The sequence below is a fragment of the Rhineura floridana genome, chromosome 22 (assembly GCF_030035675.1).
Source record: "Rhineura floridana isolate rRhiFlo1 chromosome 22, rRhiFlo1.hap2, whole genome shotgun sequence".
Lineage (NCBI taxonomy): Eukaryota > Metazoa > Chordata > Lepidosauria > Squamata > Rhineuridae > Rhineura > Rhineura floridana.
In genome coordinates, this window is record NC_084501.1 from 17,460,271 (window position 1) to 17,482,961 (window position 22,691).

The following is a 22,691-nucleotide window of genomic DNA, read 5'->3' on the forward strand; positions in this document are numbered from 1 at the left end:
GGCTTATGACCTAGAAAAAGACCCGTGGGAGACAGCAGAGGAAAGGAAATGTTGATAGGAAAGTGGACGGAGAAAGGATAAGGGAGTGTTTCAACTAGGTTTCCTTAAGCAGAGCCCCCTCCCATGGATGGAAGCTTTAAACCTTTCTCTCCCCGCCACTACCTACTCCCCACACACATACCTTTCTGCCCACACCCCAAAGGAAATAGCACCCCTTGCCTATCTAAATCAAAGCATCTTAGCTATATCACGATGGGAGTCCCATTTTTTCCTTCCTCCTCTTTCAGATTTTACTCCGCCCCGCCCCCCAAACACAAGGCAGAGTGAGCCCCACCCCGCTTCATCCGGAGAGCTGGTTCTAGGACAGCCCTAATGTTCCTGGGTCGGCCCTCTCCATTCTTCTCTCCAAGCCGGCCAGCGCTGGCTTCCACGCCCCAGCACTGGGGAAAGTGCCGCCACCCCTTGAAGGCCCCGTGCGCCTCTCGGCAGACAGCGGATCGGTCCCGGTGGGCCCGGATCGGCCCATGTAGCCAGCTCCTCTGCGTCAAGGAGAGGCGCTGAAGCCAAGGCGCTGAGGAGAGGAAGCCTAACGCAGAGAGCCAGGAGCATCTACTCTCCTCTCGCCTCGGCCCGCATTGCCATTGCAAGCCACTCCAGGCGGGGGCGGGTGAATGTGTTTGTGCTTGTGCGTGTGGGCTCTCTCCCGGGCTTATTATTATTTCTAATTCCTTTTTTATTTGCGCATGGCTCTCCGGCGGGGCTGATGGGCAATTCAGCACCAGGGACAACCACATGAGCTTCAGCACCACGGAGAGCGCGCGCCGGTTCGCTTCAAGGAAGCGCCGGCTTGGGTTTCAGCACCGCGCACAGCGGCCGCAAGGAAGAAATGAAGAAATAAAGGCTACTTAGGGGGAACTTGGAGCGTCTGCGGGCGAGGTTGCAGGGCCCCCCCCCCCCACACCTCACGTCTCAGAGAAGCGTCCATTCTCCGCAGACTCCACACACACGCGCCATTCCAACCTAGGAGCTGCCGGAACCACCAACACCACTTCATTCTTACCTTGTAACCCACCCACTCCCCTTGAAGTGGGAAAGGGTGAAAGAAGGAAAAAGGACATGTCTTTCTCTTAAGAAGACCCATCAGCCACCCGCCTCAATGGCTCTTCTCGTCTGCCTCTGCCTCGTTGGGATCCTGAGAAGTAAGTGCAACAACAGGAAAAACAACAACCCCGCGTTCGCCTCCTTCCCTACACCTTTGGGGCTTTGTCTCTGACATTAACATCCCAATAATCTATCCCCCACACATACACACACATTCTAAAGGAAAGACGAGGGCTTTGTTTGAAGCAGACAGGGTGTCCTCTTGCCTCAGCTTTGTGCAAGGCACGGGAGGGAGGGGAACTCATTCCCGGCTGCGAGGACGAGGTTCTATTTTCGTTGTGTCTCTAAACGATGTTCTTGAAAAAATACGTCATTTACTCAGCCGGGCAGCGATTTGACAGGCCTCCGATGTTCAGCGGTGAAGCCAGCTCGCCCTCCGCCTCCAGCCTAACCAGGGCTTGCGGTGGCTTCCATCAGGCCAACTCACGCTAAAGTCCCCCCCCCCAAAAAAAGAAAAGTGGAGGGAGGATCTGGAAGGGTCATTTCTCTGCCCCCTCCTCTCCGTGGATATTCAAGCAGCGAAGGGCCCCACTAGGCAAACTGAGAGATTGCGGAGGGGTGTGCTTGGAGGGGTCGTGAGATGAGGTTTTCCGCAGGCATGGCTGTTTACAGCTAGAGGGTTGCTCCAGGGAAACTTAAAGGCCCAGCACAAGAATTGCAGGACTGGGTCTGTCTGACCGTTCAGCTAGTTCCATCTGCCTTCCCACGATGGAGAGCTGCAGGCAAGGAGAAGTTTGTAACCAGGGCATGGTGACAATGAGAGAGAGAGAGAGAGACAGGTGAGATCCGCATAAGCGGAGGGATCCTCTGCTATGAGCACTGGGTGTATTTGATTTTCTTGGGTACCGACAAACCTTCTGCAAGAGGAGCATTGTGACTGTTAAGGCAGAATTGTAAAGGGGGCAGCTGGAGAGGATGAGCTGATGCTGTATAACAGGAGACAAGAGTCTGTGGCCCGTCATATGTTGCTGGACTCCACCCCCCATCATCCCCAGCTAGCATGGCTGATAGTCAGGAATTATGGGGATCATGGTCCAACAATATCTAGACAGCCACAGGCTCCCCACCCCTTTATTTGGTATTTGGGCAGTGTAGTTGGACCAGATGGACCTTATGAAAAATGGAATTGGACTGCCTTCAAGTCGATCCCGACTTATGGCGTCCTTATGAATACGGTTTTCATGGTAAGCGGTATCCAGAGGGGGTTTACCATTGCCTTCCTCTGAGGCTGAGAGGCAGTGAGTGGCCCAAGGTCACCCAGTGAGCTTCATGGCTGTGCGGGGATTCATCGTCCAACACTCTAACCTCTACACCACACTGGCTCTCACATGGACCTTATAGGCCTGGAATAGTATGGATGTCACTCTGTTGGGTTAGGAACATAGGGAGCTGCCCGAGTTAGACCATTGGCTCATCGAGCTCAGTACTGTCTACACTGACTGGCAGCAGCTCTCCAGGGTTTCAGGCAGGGGGCATTCCCCGCCCTACTGGAGAGGCCAGGGATTGAATCTGGGGCCTCCTGCATCCAAGGCAGATGCTCTAACACTGAGCTAAGGGGTTTCATTGAATTTATTATGTGCCCATTTTTTTATTTTTTAAATTGCAAACTGGTTTGAGACAGAGGGGGTAAGGAGGTATTAATTGCTTCAACCCCCCCCACAATTATTAAGATGAAGAATTTTCAGAGTAAGTGTCCAGAGGACAGACTCTCCCACTGCAGCAGTTTTCACTTCTGGATATTTTGCAGCTTTCTGCAGATAAGTTAGACTCCTTGTATTTAGTTGTTTTGCTATTTTGTGTTGACTTGTGACTTGTGATTTTCCACCTCCTACACATTTTCTAGTTAAGAGGCTGCCTAAGGTCCTGTTCTCCGTGGGTGCAATCCACCTCCTGCAGTGGGGAATAACAAAACTAACACTGCTTTCCAACTCTTTTTTCCAACTCTTTAAAATAAAGCCATGAAGCTGAATGCCATAGGTTACATTCCCCATATCTGCTCTAAAATGAAATCCTCCTATTTGACTGAAATCTAATGCCTATCGCATTTCAGGGGATAGCTCTTTGAGTGAGTAGAGAGAGAGAGAAGCATGCTTTTTTCACATTACACTCTCTTCACAACACATCACTCCAGATCTTATAAGCCTCTGTCACATTCCTGATGAGGACAGGATAATGCTCATGCAAGCAGAACGTTATAAACATTGTGCAGGTAATTTCAGTGTTGCAATGCCTGTACTGGCAAGCAAATAGCATTCAGTGTGCACCATGTATAAAGGCAACTTACATTCTTTCCCCTCTCATGCATGTCAGGGAGAATCAGATTTAATCATGTAACTATGACAATACTGAGAAGAGTCTTCTCAGTGTCTGACTTCCTGCCTTTCACTCTGATTGGCTACAGTCAGCAGCAAAGGAAAAGGAAGCATGTTAGAAGACACTTTTCAGTGGCCAACGCATTCCCCTTTCATGCTGATTGACATATAGGACGCTGGAGACATAGGGACCCTGCTGAGCACATGAGGCCACCACTTTGCTGAAGCTAAGCAGGTCTGGGTCTGGTCAGTGCCTGGATGGGAGGCTGCCTGGAAACCACACGTATGCTGCCTTGGGCTCCTTGATGAAAGAAAGGCGGGGTATAAATGTCATAAACAAACAAACAAACAAACCAGCGTCATCCAGGCATGGGAGGGAGGTTATCAGCAGCTACAGGAGAACTCCAAGGTTAGCAGAAGTGCAAAATAAATAAAAATAAATGGAACCCTAAGTGAGGTGGGGTGGAGGGAGCCCAAAGAGCTTCAGTTGCTGTGAAATGCAGTAGCTGGAACCTTGAACAAAAGCACTCCCTGCTGCACGTGGCAGAGCATCTGCCTTGCATGCAGAAGGTCCAAGGCTCAATCCCCAGAGGCATCTCCAGGTAGGACTGCGGGAGACTCCCTGTCTGAAATCCTGGAGAGCTGCTGTCAGTCAGTGTAGACAATACTGAGCAAGATGGACACCGTATAAGGCAGCTACCTATGCAACATGGCTAATAATAATAATAATAATAATAATAATAATTAGAATTAGAATTAGAATTAGAATTAGAAAATTAGAATTAGAGAATCAGAATTAGAATTAATTACCTACTCTTCACCCACAGGTCCCAGGGCAGGTTATAATTTTAAAAAATATAATTAAAAACAGTTAAAAAGAACCTAAACAATAGCCACAGCAACAGAGGCTTCCTGCATGCGTTTCAGGAAGGGAAATCATTCACAGCTGAGGAGCTGGGTTTCTCGGGCACAGAAGGTCCCACATTCAATGCCTGGCATCTCTAGTTTTAAAAAAAATCTCAGCAGGGCTAGGAAAGGCCCCTTCTCGGCCTGCGACCTTGGAGAACCACCACCAGTGAGAGTAGACAGTTCTGGGCTAGATGAATTGAGGGTCTGACTCAGGTTATGTTCCTATTCAAATCAATTATTTCTTCAGAACCATGAGGACTGGGATCTTACTTTGTTTTTAGGGGAAGGACTACAGCTCAGTGGCAGAGCACCTGCTCTACATGCAGAAGACCCCAGCTTCAATCCTTGGCATTTCCCGATAGGTCTGAGGCAGACTCCTGCCTGAAACCATTCCAAGGCTGCAGGGTTCCTAATCTCTAGCTTAAACTAAGCACAGTTCCCTTCAGTTCTGCCATAACAAGGAACTGTGGTTAGTTTAAAAGCAGAAACAGATATTTCCATGTTTCTCCACACAAACACACTGGAAGAGGGGAGGAACACACGAGTCTATAGCTTGTGCCAGCTCATGCCAATTGCATTTAGCATTATACTGGGAAATGCCCAACACTTCAGATGTAAAAACAAACCGCGGTTTGGGGTGATGTTCAAACGCAACCCAAACTGACCACCATTGGAAGACACAATGGAGTTTTTCTAAGTAGGAGGGAGAGCAGGGTCGCCTCCTCTGGGCACAAGTGCCTCCCCTCCCCCAGTATTGTTCATCATTCAGTCCCTAAATCATACTGCGACCTACACTGGCACACAGACAAGTTGGCACGGAGATCTGCGGTTAACTGAGCAAGCTATCTCTCCGGAAAATATATTTTCCGTACTGTACATTATCCCCTTTCTCTCTCTCTCTCTCTCTTGATCGATACTTCCAAAGACCTCTTTACTTAAGTCATGCCTCTTGTTTTCTAACGCCTGTCAGCTACTTCCCAAAACTGCAATTAAGCTGTCAAGAAGCAAGGAAACGTTTGCAGCCTCGGCAGGAAAGGGAAGGTGGATTGCAATGCATTGTGATGGAGCTAAGGCAGGGTTGGAGGAACCTCTGGCACTCCAGATGTTGCCGAACTACAGTTCCCATCAGCCCCAGAAAGCACGGCCAATAGCCAGGGATATTGGGAGTTGCAGTTCAGCAATATATGGAGGGCCAGAAGTTTCCAACTCCTGAGCTAAGGCTTTTGCTGCTGCTGCATGCACGGTTGGGGAGTTAGAGTTAGCCACTTCTTTTCCTGAAACCCCCAGCCCCAGCCTTTCACACCAGTCTGATACACAAAAATCCAACCGGTGCGGCTTGGGCCAGAGACTATGCTGAAGGGATAGGGCAAAGCTGAACCTGTTGAATGTCTGGTTCTTATGCAGCTTTTCTTTTTTGGTACAAACACACTATGTCATTTTTTTTAAAGCCCCACATCCTAAAAGCATAATGCTATATAGACAAGACATACTGACAATTCAGTACATGGAAATGGAGACAAATAGGGAGGGGGCGTGATGCAACAGGTAGACTGTTGGGCTTCGATGGCTGGGGAGGCAGACCTGCATTCAAATCCGCACTCAGCCACAAAGCATTCCTTTGTCTACCCTACTGTACAAAGCTAAAATCTGCATCTGTTGCTCCACCCACCTTTGCTTCTAGCCATGCCCACCACTGGCATGTGGCCCCCTTGAAGGTTGCCCAGAAAGGAATGTGGCCCTTGACCTGACAGTTTCTTGTCCCTGTGCTAACACCTCAGCACCTGTTGCGAGTAACAGATAAGGGCTTTATTTAAAGAATATGTGAGCAATCACAAAGAGCACATCTGAGCCTGTGCAAAGTGCCTTTCCTTCCTGGGGGCGGGCGGGGAAGGAATGTAGTTCAGTGGCAGAACACATGTTTTGCATGGAGAGGGTCCTAGGTTCAGAGAGTTTTAAAAAAGATTAGTCTGGCCAAGTATAATGCTCCCTGTCGAGTAAATGCACACGTCCCAGGTTGGGTGCAAGAGCTTCCTTATTTATCAGACTAGGAATTGACTAATGGAGAGGAACCTATGGCCCTCTGGATGCAGCTGAACTACAACTCCCATCATCCCTGACTGTTGCCCATGGTGGCTGGGGCTGATGGGAACTGGAGCCCAGAAAACATATTCCCTACATCTCTGGTGGAGAAAGGTGCCATTGGTGGAGATACAGGGAAGGCAAGAGCCTAGTGCTGCTCTTGAAGGTGGCAGCACAGGGGCCACTTAGGAAAGAGGCTTCTGAAATAGGGCTCCGTTGCTTGTAGCAGCTGCACAACAGGCAGCAACTTCCTAAGAAAGGTCTGCTGGATCAGGCCAGTGGCCCATCTACTCCAGCATCGTGTTCTCACAATGGCCAACTGGTTGCCCATGGAAAACCTGCAAAGCATGGCCTGTCCAGCTCAGCTGGTGGAGCTTTCTCCCTGGCTATGTCTCCATGCCAGGTCAATCTTTACCTGTTGGTTTTCTGCCCATTGTGTGGCAGCTAAAGGCAACAAGGAGCCCAGCAGGAAGGAAGGACAGATAGTTGAGACCTAGCTCAGATACAAAACTGGGGATTCGGGGGCGGGAAGAACAGAACACGCACACTTTCCCTGCTCACTCAGCTGCAGCCTTGGCTCTGCCCGAGGGCTGCTGGATCACAGTGGGCTGTAATTCTGAGCAAGCTGGGAGCTGGTGCCATTTTAACAGCCTGCCAAAATGGGCTCGTGAATGGCTGGGGTGAGCTCTCCGTCAGAAAGCAGGTTTGGAAAGGAGCCCGATTGGAAGGACATTGAGCTTGCACTGGTCAGACAAGTTGGAACAGCTCCGGACTAGCAGAAAGGAGGAAGGGGAACTGGCAGCAGGACAACCCCCCCCCCAAGCAAATGCCCTTCTTTGTACAAGGCTGTTAATTGATGTAGGAAATTCACAGATGTAGCGGTGGCCATCGATTCAGGTATCTCCGGGAAAGGGACTGGACACCTTTAGAGAGTGGGAACGAGACCTCCCATCAGCTAATATAGCTATGGTAGCTAAATGGATCCCCCTGATTCAGAGGCAGTTTACCTCTCAATGCCAGTTGCTGGAGGGCAACGCCAGGAGAGGGCTTCTGCTTTCATGCCCTGCTTGTGGGCTTCCCAGGAGCATCTGGCTGGTCTCTGGTTGGGGAGTGAGGTGGGGAACATGATGGTGAACTAAATGATCTGATCCAGCAAGAAGGAATCAGGTGATTTGCATTTTATATTTCAGGGACATAAAACTCTGCTTTTTGATGCAATTTCCAGGGCAATGGAGAGGTTGGCTGCCCCTAAAGCTGGAGGATCTATCATTACAGTTATTAACCATGGTAGATAAACACACATCACCTCCACATTCAGGGCCAGCAAATGGATTCCCTTCCCTAAGTGGTTGAACAATCAATCCCTCCTCCCAGGGAATTCTGGGAATTGTAGCTCTGGGAGGGTCTCCTACCAACTCTCAGCACCATTAACACACTACAGTTCCCAGGATTCGTTGGGGGGGGGAGCCAGGACTGTTAAAATGGTATAACAGTGCTTTGAATGTAAGGGGCAGATTAGGGATGGGAGAAAATTTCAATCCAGTTCACATTTCTAGCCAAATCGACCAAATTCACACTTTCTGAAACAATATGAGAACGGAAATGCAGCCATCCTTCGAAATCTGCACTTATTTGAATTTTGCGTTGCGGTTCTCCAACAAAACAATATTTATAAAAATGCATGTACAAGGGGAAAGGGTACATAAAAATGAATATATGAGTGACAATAACACGCAAAAATGCATTACATGGTGAGAAATGGCTTTCAAAAAGCAGTGTGCACTAGTCAAAACTGCTTACAAAAAAGTGTTTTATTAGGAGAAATTCACACTGAAATGCTGGAGGATTTTCATGAGTGTTTTTTTTTTTTTTTAATCCACAAATTGCAGCAGAAACGTGAAGAACTGAATTTAAGATTAGGAAAATGAGAAACTGATGGATCTTTCCATCCCTAGTGCAGATGTGGCCCTTGTCTTGGGTGTGTGTGTGTGTGTCTGTCCTGAATGGTCCTCGCTCACTCTGTCCCCCTTCCTTGCCCTCACCCAGGGACCCTGGGCACTGACACCGAAGAACGACTGGTAGAACACCTCTTGGATCCATTGCGGTACAACAAACTGATCCGCCCAGCCACCAATGGCTCCGAGCTGGTCACGGTACAGCTGATGGTGTCGCTGGCGCAGCTCATCAGCGTGGTGCGTACCAAAGGTTTTTTTGGGGTGTGTGCGGGGAAGCAGGCATTTGGGAGATCAAACGATGGTCCAAGTAGAGGCCTTCTGTAAGTCTGGAGAAACCCTTCTCGCTGGGGCGACCCACATGGGGCAAGGATGGCTGACAACTTGGATGGCTTTAAACGAGGCTGAGACAAATCCACGGAGGAGAAGCTCAGGCACTCAGTGGCTCCTAGCCACAATGGCTACGCTCTGCCTCTGCAGTCAGAGACAGTATGCTTCTGAATTCCCTGTTGCTGGAAACTGCAGGAGGGGAGAGTTGCTCAAGTCCTGCTTGCGGGCTTCCCATTAGGGCATCCGGCTGGCCACTGGGAGAACAGGAGGCTGGACTCGATGGGCCAGTGGCCTGATCCAGCCGACTCTTCTTAAGGTCTCACTTTCTTAATACTTTACCATCAGAGATAGCCAACGTAGTGCTAGGGACCTGGTGGCTCTTCAGATGTTTGTTGGACTACAGGAAGGGCCAGCGATCGCTTAGTGGCAGAGCATCTGCCTTGTACACAGAAGGCCCTGGGTTCAAATCCCAGGTAGGGCTTCTGCCTGAAACCCCGGAGAGCCGCTGCCAGTCAGTGCAGACAACACTGAGCTAGACTGTCTGGCTCAGTATAAGGCAGCTTGTTCTGTTCCTACAGCTCCCACGATCTCTGACCATTGGCCATGCTGGCTTCTTGGAGCTGGGCAACAGCTAAAGGCTCAGCCCTGCACAACCCCAGGAGGCTGCTGGACTCAGACTCCCATTGGCCCCAAGCCAGCATGGTCAACGGTCAGGGATGATGGGAAGCGAGAGGCCCACAGCGTCATTTGCACCACGTTGGCTAGCCCTGTTTTACGTAAGAGTTTGATGCCCCTATTGCAGCGGAGTGCAGAAATAAGTAGTCTGGTAAGACTGGTGGTTGGAAGAATAAAGTTTTATTACTACTGGGAAATAAAGTCTCATTTAACGACAGACATCCATGTGGCCGTTGCAGAGCCATGAGGCTTGCACTCAGAGGAATTGTCTTTGAGTAACTATAACGGAAGAGGAAGGAAGTCAAGTCTGCGGAAAAACTAACAAGTAGTTACTAAAGAAGGAATCGGTGAGGGAAGGACAGTTTGTCTTTCTGTCTATCACCCCCTCCCCACTGGTTCAGGTTACCGGTTATAAGCATTGGCGCTTTACCCCCAACAAGATACAATATTACCGTTTTGCCAAGAACGGACATCTTAAGCAACTCCTCCTGCACCACCCAGGGTGAAGCAAAGGACCAGGTGCATTAGTCTACCATCAGGAGTGTGTGAATGCAAGGCTCCTCTTGGATCAATGGGTGAGCCTGACCCAGGTGGAGTGCACTAATTTCCCAGCATCCCCAGGAAGCACAGAAAGGGACACTCAAGAGGAGCATCCACGATTGCTCAGAGGTGGCTGGTGCCCATTGGGACTGGTAGGCCAGAAGACAGAGAGCCCAGCAAAGCCCTGTTGGCTCCCAAGTAAACAAGAGGCTCGCCGGCAACATGAACAAGGTGAACTGCAACCAAAGCAGGATCCAGCCGACTCCTATCAATTCCCTCCAGCCAGAGGTTTCCTCAAGAGGAGAGTCTTACTCCTGAGGAGCCCTTTCCTCCTGAGGAGTCCTTGCCTGCACTCCGGCACTTCTCCGGATGGGCTGGGTCTCGCTCTGGCATTTGAGGTGATGCCTGTCCCTTGGGCTCGGGACTCAATGTCAGAGGCCAAACTCGCCATGGGCGCGGACGTCCCTTCCTCGGCCTTGTCGCAGGACCCTGGCTCCTCACCTCCAGATGGAGGTTCCCCCAGGGCTGGGAGGAGGGCCAGAGAGTCCCCCGGTCGTCCTTCGATGAGGACTCCCCCAGCAGTGCTGGCAGTGAGGCAGTGCTGCATCCGCCCGAATGGACCAGCCTGCAGGGCATGTTTGGCCATTAGCACCAGGGCTCCCGGACTGGCCAGCGGCACAAGACCTTCGGACTGGCCAGGCTTCGTATGAGGACAATGACAGTGTCCCCTCATCCCTTTCTTCATCCGTTGACACCTTTTATTTCACTTCTGTTCACAGCACGAGAGGGAGCAAATCATGACCACTAACGTGTGGCTGACACAGGTGAGCTACAACTCCGTTTCTTCCTTTTTTCATTCATATACTCACTAGGGATGGGGTGAGAATTTCTATTCAATTTGCATTTCAAGCAGAATTTATCAAATTCATAATTTCCGAAACAATATGAGAACCAAAAACACAGCCATCCTTTGACATTCACATTTATCAGAATTTTGGGATGCCGTTCGCCAACTAAACAACATTTACAAAAATGCATATATTAGGGGAAAGTGTGCATAAAGATTAATAAATGTAAATGCACTGCCTTCAAGTCGATTCTGACTTATGGCGACCCTCTGAATAGGGTTTTCATGGTAAGCGGTATTCAGAGGGGGTTTACCATTGCCTCCCTCTGAGGCTGAGAGGCAGTGAGTGGCCCAAAGTCACCCAGTGAGCTTCATGGCTGTATGGGGATTTGAACCCTGGTCTCCCAGGTCATAATCCAACACTCTAACCACTACGCCACACCGGCTCTCATAAAGATGAACACATGAGTGAAAATAACAGGCAAAAAGGCATGAAATGGATGTTTATTTGAGAAATTCCCGCTGAAATGGAGAATTTTCATGAGGATCTTGTTTTTAAAAAAATTCGCAGATCGCTGTAGAAATGTAGAGAATTGAATTTAACGTTGGAAAAAGAAGAAACGGAGAGAACCGAAAGAGACAGATCTTTCCATCCCTAATACTCACACACAGAGCCATCTCTCCTCCTCCTCCTAGTATAACAACATTTCTATCCCACCTTTCCTCCAAAGAGCACAAGGTGGTGTCCCAACACAGCTCTCCCCCTCCTGATTTTGTCCTCACAACAACCCTGTGAGGTAGGTGAAGCTGAAAGACCATGATTTGCCCAAGGTCACACCCAGGGAGCTTCATGGCCAAACAGGGATTTGAACCCTGGTCTCCCAAGGCCCAGTCTGACACTGTAACCACTACATCACCACCGGCTCTCTTTTAAAAACGGATCTTTATAAATATCTTTGTATCCCGCTATTTTGTTAAAAGCATCAAAGCGGTTTGCAAGAACTTAAAACAGACATATGATAAAAACATCAAATATACAATAAAAACAAAGGCCAGCTGTTGCAAACAGGCATATTTTCAACTGCCTGCATAAGCCTGGTGGAACAGAAAGGTTTTCAGCAGGCATTTTAAAAGTTAAAACAGAAGGCGCCTGCTGAATCTCTGTTGGCAGAGCATTCCGGAGAGCTGGGCCGAAGACACTGAAGGCTCGATTTCGTGACGATGTTAAATGAGCCTCGCCAACTCTGGGGATGGTCAGAGCTGCTCCTGAAGATGATGTCAGTGATCAAGCTGGGATATAAGGGTTCAGGCGGTCTCGAATCTTCTCATATCTTATCCAGACTAGGTGTTTTTTTTGGTAGGGTGGGGGAAGAAGAATCCAAAACACAGCATTGAAAACTATTGCATCTGATAGTGTGGAAGCTGGATGGTGGGAGGGGTGGGGGGGAAAGAACCTAAATTGTGTTCAAGCCTTGACTGGCTCTCTTTGAACCCCACCCACCCCCTGCCTTGCAGGAGTGGGAAGATTATCGCCTTACATGGAACCCAGAGGAGTTTGATGACATGAAGAAGGTGCGCCTGCCATCGAAACACATCTGGCTTCCGGATGTTGTGCTCTACAACAAGTAGGTACCCACTCATCCTCTGCCCCCTTGAGTTGCCATTCCTGATCCAGGAGTTTAACACTTACAGAACTAGGACAGCGGTGATAAACCTGCAGCCCGCAGGCCAAATCTGGCCTGCAAGAGCCATTTGAATTGGCCCGTCACAGGCCCTGCGTTCCTCACCATCACAGTGTTGGGAGAGAGGTTTAAACCTAGCCCAGTGCAAGATGGTAGTGTTAAATGGTGATGAAGGAGGAAGGGGTAGGGGTATGTGTGTGTGTCAGAGAGAGAGAGACTGCATTTGTATCGGATTTGAAATTGCTTTTACATATTACATTGCTTCCATATATAGGATTGCTTTCAAAAACACAATCGCTTTTCATTCTTTTTATTGCTGATTTTTGTTTTTATTGCTTCTACTGTGAAATTGCTTGGAGATATTTTATGGGAAGCAATTAATCAATGGGATCAAATAAATCAATTCCCCATTATTCTCATAGGAACAGGGAGAGGGCCGTAGCTCAGTGGTAGAGCATTCCCCACGTTCAGTCCCTGATGGCATCTCCAGGTAGGGCTGGGGGACAGAGAGAGACTCCTGCCTGAAACCCTGGAGGGCTGCTGCCAGTCAGTGTAGACAGCACTGAGTTATATGGCACACGGGTCTGACTCAGTCCAAGGCAGCTTCTTAGGTTCTCATCATTATCCCCCTTGCCTTGATGACAAGCACCCCTGCTCTCCATTGAGAATACGCTGAGGAGGAGATTGCCAGAAGGGGCGGCAGTCTGTCCTTCAAGGACATTTGTCTGCCATTCATGACCTTTTCAAAGAGGAGCGCCTGCTCAGTCAGATGTGGGGACCATTTGGCCCTCCAGATGTTGCTGAACTACAACTCCCATCTGCCCCAGCAAGCATGACCAAGGGCCAGGGGTGATGATGAGAGTTGTAGTTCAGCCACATCTGGAGGGCCAAAGGTCCCCCCACTCCTATGATAAACTGCCAAGGAATCCCAGTCTAGAGGTCTGGATCTCCTTTAACTTGACAAGCCAGGTGTGGGGAACCTTTGCTTTCTAGATGTGGTTGAACTACAACTCCTGTCATCCCGGGCCGTGCTTGCTGGGGCTGATGGGAATTGTAGTTCAGCAACACCTGGACGGCCAAAGGTTCCTCATTTCTGCAGTTAGTTATGTGGCTCCAATGTTTACACTCTGAACCGTGTAGCACAGTCTTTGTCAACTTGATGCCTTCCCATGTTCTGGACTACAACTCACACCAGCCCAAGCCAGCACAGCTCTGCCATCTGTCCTGAGTGCCGAGGCATGTGTGACATGTGTGCAGAAGCTATCTAGAATACGTTTTCCTTTAAAGAAGGGGCGTGGCCAGAGATGGGAAGGGGCAGGGCTAAAGGGGAACAGTTAAAACATGAGGGCCAAAGACCTGCACAGAACCTGTGAAGAGCATTTAGTTGGTACGGAGAATGTCCCAGGTTCACCACCAGGCATCTCCAAATAGGATTGAGAGAGGCCAATGTCTGGAAGCTGCTGCCAGTCAGTGTGGACAATACCAAACTAGATGGAGCAATGACCTGACTCTGTATAAACCAGCTTCCTGTTTCCCTCTAAACAAGGATCTCTGGCCTTAGGAGGATCCATTATGACAACAGCGCATAGCAAAATGCCTTATACAGAGTCAGCCCAGTGGTCCATCTAGCTCAGCACTGACAGGCAGTGTCTCTCCCAGGTTTTCAGACAGAACTTACCTGCAGATGGCCAAGGAATGAACCTGAGACCTTCCGCATGCAAATCGGGCTCTTCTCTAGCCTCTGAGGGAGCTCCCCTCCTCCCCCTCCCCCAGTTAATGGGTCTGATCCTCTTTCAAAGTCATCTAATCTTGTGGGCGCAGCCTCGTCATGGGGTGGCGAGTCCCAACGGTTCCTCGCTGAAACGGCCGGATACATCCAACAACACCGTTTCCACTTTTCCCCCAGCGCTGACGGAATGTACGAGGTGTCCTTCTACTCCAATGCCGTGGTGTCCTACGACGGAAGCATCTTTTGGCTCCCTCCAGCCATCTACAAGAGTGCCTGCAAGATCGAGGTGAAGCACTTTCCCTTCGACCAGCAGAACTGCACTTTGAAGTTCCGCTCGTGGACCTATGACCGCACTGAGATCGACCTGGTGCTGAAGAGTGAGGTGGCCAGCTTGGATGACTTCACCCCCAGCGGGGAGTGGGACATCATTGCCCTGCCGGGTCGCCGCAATGAGAACCCCAACGACTCCACCTACGTGGACATCACTTACGACTTCATCATCCGGCGCAAACCCCTTTTCTACACCATCAACCTGATCATCCCTTGCATTCTCATCACGTCGTTGGCCATCCTGGTCTTCTACCTGCCCTCTGACTGCGGCGAGAAGATGACCCTCTGCATTTCAGTCCTCTTGGCCCTCACCGTCTTCCTGCTCCTTATCTCCAAGATCGTGCCGCCCACTTCGCTGGATGTGCCGCTGGTAGGCAAGTATCTGATGTTCACCATGGTCCTGGTGACCTTCTCCATCGTCACCAGTGTCTGTGTGCTGAATGTCCACCACCGCTCGCCCACCACCCACACCATGCCGCCGTGGGTCAAGGTGGTCTTCCTTGACAAGCTGCCCGCCCTCCTCTTCATGAAGCAGCCTCGGCAGAACTGTGCCCGCCAGCAGCTGCGCCAGAAGCGGCAGAACCAGGAGCGGGCCACCGGGAGCTTCTTCCTGCAGGAAGGTGCACGGTCCTGCACTTGTTACATCAACCCATCCACCGTCAAAAAGGCTGGGACAGGGGGCAGTGGTGGCAATGGAGGTGGGAGCAGCAGAAGGCGCTTTACGGAAACATCAGAGCCTGGGCTGAACGGCTGTCCGGACAGGCCAGGAGAGACGGTGCCGCCGCCTGGCCACTGCTGCTGCAGTCTGGAGGAAGCTGTGGATGGCGTGCGATTCATTGCAGATCATATGAAGAGCGAGGACGATGACCAGAGTGTGAGTATCTGGGAGGGAAGTGGCAGGAGAGAAGGGGGAGCGATCTTCTCAGCAGTAAGGCAGCCTTGTAAAATAAGCCCACAAAAAGTGACTAGCTTGCAAAAGCAATTAGAAAATAAAGCATGTTGGGGGCTGGCAGAAGAGGGACAGAGAACTCTGACCCCCCCCTTCCACCATCGTCACTCACTTGCCTGTGTGCAGTTCCTGATCGCCGATGGTGACCAATCAAGTGCTTAAATATAAGGCTGCCTTAAAAGACAGGCCCAGAGGGTGGCTTGGAGGGTGGTGGCTTGGAGGGTGGTGACAAGGGAAACTGCCTTTTCAGTTGTGGTCCCCACCTGTGGAATACGCTCCCTTGTGAAGTCTGCCAGGTGCCTCCCTTGACATCTTTTTAGGACCAGGTAAAGAGTTATTTTTTCCCCGAGGGTATCTGATAAACTGAGATGATGCTTGTATTAGAGTGCTGTTAAAGCTTTCTGCGGCTGTATGGGGTGTGTGTGATTGTTTTATTATTTTGTTTTATTTGCTAGCTGCAACCCAGAAGCATAGAGTTGGAGGGGACCTTGGGTTCATCTAGTCTAACCCCCCACTCAGTACAGGAATCTTGAAACTGCGACATCCCTTTAGGATGGCCATTCAGGCTCTGCTTAAATACTCATCCCGAAGGACAGCACACCACCTTCTGAAGTGTCTGATCTATTGGCAAACAGCTTGGACCATTAGGAAGTTTCTCCTAATGTTTAGCCAAAATTGACTTCCTTGCAATTTCCAACTGTTAGTTCTAGTCATGCTCTCTAGAACAACAGAGCTCAACTCTGCCCCATCTCCTGCTGGAAGGGTGGGATATAAATCAATTAAAAAATAAAAAATAAATAAAATAAATCTCTGGCATGACAACAATTCAGATCTTTAAAGAAAACTATTGTGTTCCCACCCACCACCTTCTCTTTCCTAGGCTAAACATACCCAACTCTTTAACACATTCCTCGTAGGACTTGCTTTAGACAGACTACCTCTGAACAAGAAAGTTCTGTCTCTGAATGCCAGTTGCTAGGGGACAAATACCAGGTGGAGTAGTGTCACCTTTAGGGCTGCACTCAGAAGCATCTAGATGGCCACACCATGCACATCATCCATTTAAAGCCCACGGCTTCCTCCAAAGAATCCTTGGACATGTAGTTTGTTAAGGGTGCTGAGAACTGTAGATCTGTGAGGGGGTAAACTACAGTTCCCAGGATTCTTGGGGGAAGTAATGTGCTTTAAATGTATGGTGTGCATGTAGCCATAGGCACTTGGGTCTGGTCCAGCTGGGATCTTACGGTCTTACTACACATTCTCGTTATACCTTACATCACCTTCCAAAACAGAATGCACTGAGAGCTTTTTTTTTTTTTTTAAAGGCTCTGGCAATTTCCCCCATCCGTGAACTCCTTGATGCTTGTAGGGGCACATGTGTCTTCCTCTTCCTCCCTCCCCGCACACACTCCTCCACCAAACCGTGAGTCAGAGCATTCTGTCCTTTGCAGACCTCTTGGCTCTTTAGCCAAGCCGCCCAGCCCCAGAATCATTCATTCATTTATTATTGTAGTCACAGACCCGGTATACAATACAGATTAAAATAAACAATGTCAATCAAGATACAGAAATAAAAATAAGAATAAAAATGGGGGCGCCAACCTGAATTTATGGGACTTGGTTTTTACGTATAAGTTGGGCTGCGTGGAGGAATTTGGCCACCCCAATAGTTAAAAGCTTGTCTGTGCCTGAAAGGAGAAGTTTCAGCTTCTCGGCTGTTGAACTTCCCGGCAGTTTCGCAACCACAGGGTTTAAGAACCTGGTACGTTCATTAGAATAAAATGGGCAAATAAAAAAAACATGAAACACAGATTCAATGTCCTTCTGACGGCAGGGGCAGAATCGGTTATCGTAGGGTACCCCGCGATAGCGGCCGTCAAGAAGGGCAGATGCAAGGCAATTAAATCTGGCCCTAGTAAAAACCAATCTATAGCGTGGGAAATCTAAAAACTCCAAGTAGTGAGCTTGGAAGGGGGAATGAAACTTTAGGGCTAAATGAAGTGGAGAACATATTTTGGCGGCATTTGCTACATCTCGTTGGAGGTCAATGTCCTTTATGCGATTAACAATGATCCTTTTGGCTGAACAGTAGTCAAATAAGGCTAAGAAGTCCGAAGAAAGACCGAGAGAGGATAATTTATGCTGAATGGCTTTAGCCCATGAACTGACAAAACAGTCTTTCTGAATGGCATTGAGATAGCCAAAGGAGGGGGTTGCTTGAGCCACCTTGAACCAAAAACATAAAGTTCGAGTCCAAGAAAGGCAGTCTAAGGATGGAAGACCAGCTTTCAGCCGTAGTACTGCATTTGTAACACAACGGGGGACTCCAAAAATTAGGCGAAGAAAGCTGGAGAGAACAGCTTCGATTTTGGGGCCAAAGTCCTTTATCCAAATTGGGGCACCATAGAGAAGTTGTGCAGCAATTTTGGCAAGAAAGACTCTGGTGGCAGCAGGAATATATTGCCCGCCTTTGGAAAAAAACAAAAACAAAAGAGGGCCTTAGACATGGTCTTCGCGGAAGCCACAGCTGTACGGATATGGAATGACCATGATAGAGAGGAGTGGAATAAGATCCCCAAATACTTATATTGTTTAACTTGGGAGATCCGCTGGCCACTAATTACCCAATCGGACGTAGGAGAGCGAGAAGGCTAATATTTTGGTCTTAGTGAAATTAATGCGTAACATGTTATCTGCACAATAGGCTATGTATGCACGGAATAATCTCGTCAGGCCTATTCTCGATAGAGACAGTAGGACCCTATCATCGGCGTACAGCAAAAGAGGGCAGGCATGATCAGCTATTTTGGGAGGATGGAAGACAGGGGAGTGACAGATTTGACTCAGATCATTAAGATAGAGATTAAATAGGGTGGGAGCTAATATACACCCTTGTCTCACTCCCCTGGCAACAGAAATAGGATTGCTTAAAGAGCCATCTATGCCACATCTGACCCTAAAGGTAGAGGGTTGGTAGAGTTGGTAGATGAGGAAAATAAGCCTTTTGTTAATGCTAGAGTGAAAAAGCTTTGTCCAGAGTCTGTCTCTGGGGATGGAATCGAAAGCAGATTTCAGATTGATAAAGGCCACATACAGGCCATTTCCAAGAGAGCCAGAGTATTTTTCTGCCAGGTGGTTTAGCAGGAAGCAATGGTCAAGTGTGGATCTATATTTTCTAAAGCCTGCCTGCTCCGGACCCAAAATATTTTCCTCCTCAATCCAAGTGGATAGTCTACCATTAAGATGACCTGTGTATAATTTCCCAATTGTAGAGAGCAAGCTAATAGGTCTAAAATTTTGGCAGCCCCAGAATCAATATTTCCTTCTGCTCGGCTGGATCCCTGTGCTGAAGGCACATGAAAAATTCATGCATGATGAGATGTGGGTGTGGGGGGAGAGAGAGGGAGAGAAGTCAGGAAGGACAGATTATTCTTTTTTGGCAGGGTTTATTCCAACGTGCAGCTAGACACATTTCATGCAATGTCCTCAAAAATGGTGCAGTGTGACGACGTTTTTGTGAAGTTGAACCTACGGGATTTAATAGTTTCTAAAAACATATCAACTCAGTTGAAATGTGGCGTTGGAGGCAAGCTTTGTGGATACCACTGACCACGTAAAAGACCAATAATTGGGTGTTAGAACAAATTAAACCAGAACTATCACTACAAGCTCTGCACCTTGAGTGTTTCTGCCTGGCTTGAACGTGTCCTTGAACGCTGATCATGCCTCTTGCTTGTCAGGATGGAGGATAGACAGGATGTGTGTGAACGTGCATAGAGAGAAATTAGCCTGCTATATAATGGTAAAATTTACATTAATTGCTCCTCCCACTTTGCCTCTGGCCCTGCCCACTATTAGTATGTGCCCCCCTCAAAGGCTACCCAGAAGGGAATGTGGCCTTTAGGCTCCCCAACCCTGTTCTGGCCTTTATGAATTGCACAATTCTTTTTAGTTATTCATCTCTAAAAATGTACACCACTTATGAAAAGAAAAATTTCTAAGATAAAGACTTTTAAAAGCAAAGTTGTGGGAAACGAATAATGAATGAGCTGGAGTGGAGCATAAGTATATTCTGTAAAAAACAAATGGGCAGCCTCGGAACTCGAGGTTTCGTTTAAAAATGCAGCCGAGGTTCTAGCTCTCATGGTGGTGAAGATAAAATTGATCCAGTGCAGAAGCTTAAGGGGCTTCCAGTTTGCCAGCAAATGTGGCTCCAGATAAGCTCCAGGGAACTGGCATTTGTTAGATGCTCTTCACAGTTAAGGATCCATCTACATGATCACTCGTTTGTTGGCTTGTGTCATACTTTTCTATTCTGCCTTTCATTTCAACATTGGTTTGTAGTAGTGCACTGGCAAATTCAGAAGTGCAGGATCCCTTTATGATAGACACAGCCACACCTCCTTCTAAAACTATACAACGTTCTAAGATTATAGAATAACCTGGCCAGGCCTGAATATTGCTTTTGCTTCTCTATTACTTTCCCCATTTGACTGTCCTTTCTGTCAAGAGATATTGCTTGAATTACTGAATTTAGTCTACACACTTATCTCCTGCTGACACCAAATTTACTTGATGATGTAGATGGGATGCTATCATCCGGATTCACTGTCTTTTTGCATTCTCCACAACTTGGCTTTTGAAGTAGGAACTATTAGGAACTCCTTTCTGATTGACTCCAATCAGCATGAAAAAACATGGAAGCAAGTTAGAAGACTCTTCTCAGTGGGTAACACACATCCCTTTCGTGCCAATTGGTTTATAGGACGCTGAAGATATAGGGACCCTGCTGGGACCTGGCTCCCAAAAAAGTAAGGGATCTAAGACCCCCAGACCCTGGACGACCACACTCCTGTTGGTTTGGAGGCAGTTTGCAAAATTCACACACACAAAAAACACATCCTAAAACAAAAGCAGCAATCAGAATTAGCATGATAAAAATGGAGGGAAGCCAATCTTTAAAAGCAGACTAAACAGTCTCCCCAGGGAAGTTTGGCTCTGTAAAGGTAAGGGAGGAATGCTAAAACTGACAAAAGGAGAATTAGCAAAACCCCACTGAACTACAGGCCCGCGGATTCTTCGGTGTTGGCGGTGTAGGTGCATCTGTTAAATTGGTCTAAAACCAATGACTGTAGTGATTAGTGCCCATTGGGACTGGTGGGGCAGAAGACAGGGAGCCCAACAGTAGGCGGAGCCAGAGCCAATGGGAGGCGGAGCCAACTCATTCTAGTTTTGTCCCCATCCTCCTCCCTGCAGTGTTGTATAAGGGCAACCCGGAGACCAAGGAGGAGGAAAGTGAAAGGCCGCCCCCCCTTGCTGGACTGGTTGTAAGCAAGAGGGCAGGCAGGTGTGGGCTGGGGTCAGTGGGGCCTCCCATGTGAAAAATAATACAGATCTGGCAACCCATTTGGTCAGAAACAGAGAAGGTGGGCCATGGACAAGAGGCGCTTACCGAACCCAAAATGGGCTCCGGCCGACAGGCACTAACCCCTGCTCCCTTGCTCCCTTGCCAGGTGAGCGAGGACTGGAAGTACGTGGCCATGGTCATCGACCGCCTCTTCCTGTGGATCTTTGTCTTTGTCTGCGTCTTCGGCACCATTGGCATGTTCCTGCAGCCGCTCTTCCAGAACTATGCCACCAACTCCCTCGCGCACATCAACCACGGCGGCGGCGGCTCCGGCTCCAAATAGCAAGCGGGATTGCTCTTCTTCTCTGTGTCCAGAGGAGAGAGACAGACAGACAGACAGACGCCCTACCTGGTCCTTCTATGGACGCCGCCCCAAGGTGCTGTCAAGAGGGACCATGGGCCCTTTTCCTGCTCCCCCATCACCTTTGGCTCTTTGCTTCAGGACCAGGAACATAGCCTGCTTGGGGAAGGGAAACAGACCAAACCAGGACACCTAATGGCCGCCGGAGTGCACCGGTTTCTTTGGAATGGGCTACCGGATTGATAACGTAGTGAGGAGGTGCTGAAACACAAAGGCACTGCTTTGCATGCAGAAGGTCTGATGTTCCATCCCCTGGCATCTCCAGTTAAAAAAAGGATCCGGTCACAGAAAGTTATGGGACCCAGAAAGGCGGAGGGGGAACCTTTCTCTGCCCAGGACCCTGGACAACTGCTGCCGGTCAGAGTAGGGGATCAGCAGCAGGCCTAGCCAGCCAAATTGTCTGGCCTGCCTACAAGGCAGCTTTGCATGTTCCTGGTGATTGATGGATGCGCCGTAGGCATGAGTTGTGCAGAACTGCCAAACAAGCCGGTAGAGTGAGTCGGTTCCTCCCAAGTGGCCACAGGAGCACACTGGATTTCTGAATAGCAACAGGGACGCGTTAGAAAAGCAAGAGAGGGGGATGGTGGGCTGCTTAATGTGGGGAAAGGGGTCTTGCGGCTGCAAGGCCATTTCGGAGGAGGACCTCGGCTCCCTCCCTCCCCGCCCCAAGATGCTCTGGCTTGTGCCAATTCTGAAGTACCAGCTCCCAACTCAGGGAAAAATAATCTCTGTATCGCTAATTACATATACACATACACCCTACATATTTCAGGAGCAGCTGTACTGTGGGACGACACCCCCCCCCCGGCCACATGTGAGTGCAACCCTGATGGGGGCAGGAGAACTAATTGCAGAAAAGGACATTTCACAGACCCGTCAGCCTGCCTTCAAGTCGATTCCGACTTATGGGCGACCCTACGAATAGAGTTTTCATGGTAAGCAGTATTCCGAGGGGGTTTACCATTGCTTCCCTCTGATGCTGAGAGGCCGTGACTGGCCCAAGGTCACCCAGGGAGCTTCATGGCTGGGTGGGGATTCGAACCCTGGTCTCCCAGGTCTTAGTCCAATACCTTAACCGCCACACCACACTGGCTCTCCAGCTCCAGTTACCACCCAGAATATGACAAATACATCCACAAGCTCAGGGATGTGTGTGTGTGTGTGTGTGTGTGTTAGTAGCCAGACGCCAACGCAAAGAAGAGCCTAGTCGTTCCCCTTCCTTCCCTTTCCTGGGACAGATGGGTATGCCAAGACTAGCTTCCCAACCAGCGTGTGTGTGGCCAAGGGGGTCTGGAGCACAGATGGGCGCTCGGGGCACCCTGGAACAGTATAGGAGGGGACTTTCATGCTGGATAACCACCAGCGGCCTCAAGACCAAAGCCATGTCACCATGTAGCCACTGACTGTCTTCCTGGCCCTCGGTCTCTC

At 49.2% G+C, this 22,691-nt stretch overlaps 1 protein-coding gene across 1 annotated transcript; it reads left to right on the top strand.

Moving 5' to 3' along the window:
- The first annotated feature begins 1,156 nt into the window (after positions 1–1,156).
- CHRNB2 (cholinergic receptor nicotinic beta 2 subunit) lies at positions 1,157–21,185 on the top strand. The gene is made up of 6 exons (XM_061606759.1): positions 1,157–1,199; positions 8,508–8,653; positions 10,738–10,782; positions 12,321–12,430; positions 14,394–15,420; positions 21,009–21,185. The coding sequence occupies exons 1-6, from the start codon at positions 1,157–1,159 to the stop codon at positions 21,183–21,185; spliced, it is 1,548 nt and encodes a 515-aa protein (XP_061462743.1).
- Positions 21,186–22,691: the final 1,506 nt, after the last annotated feature.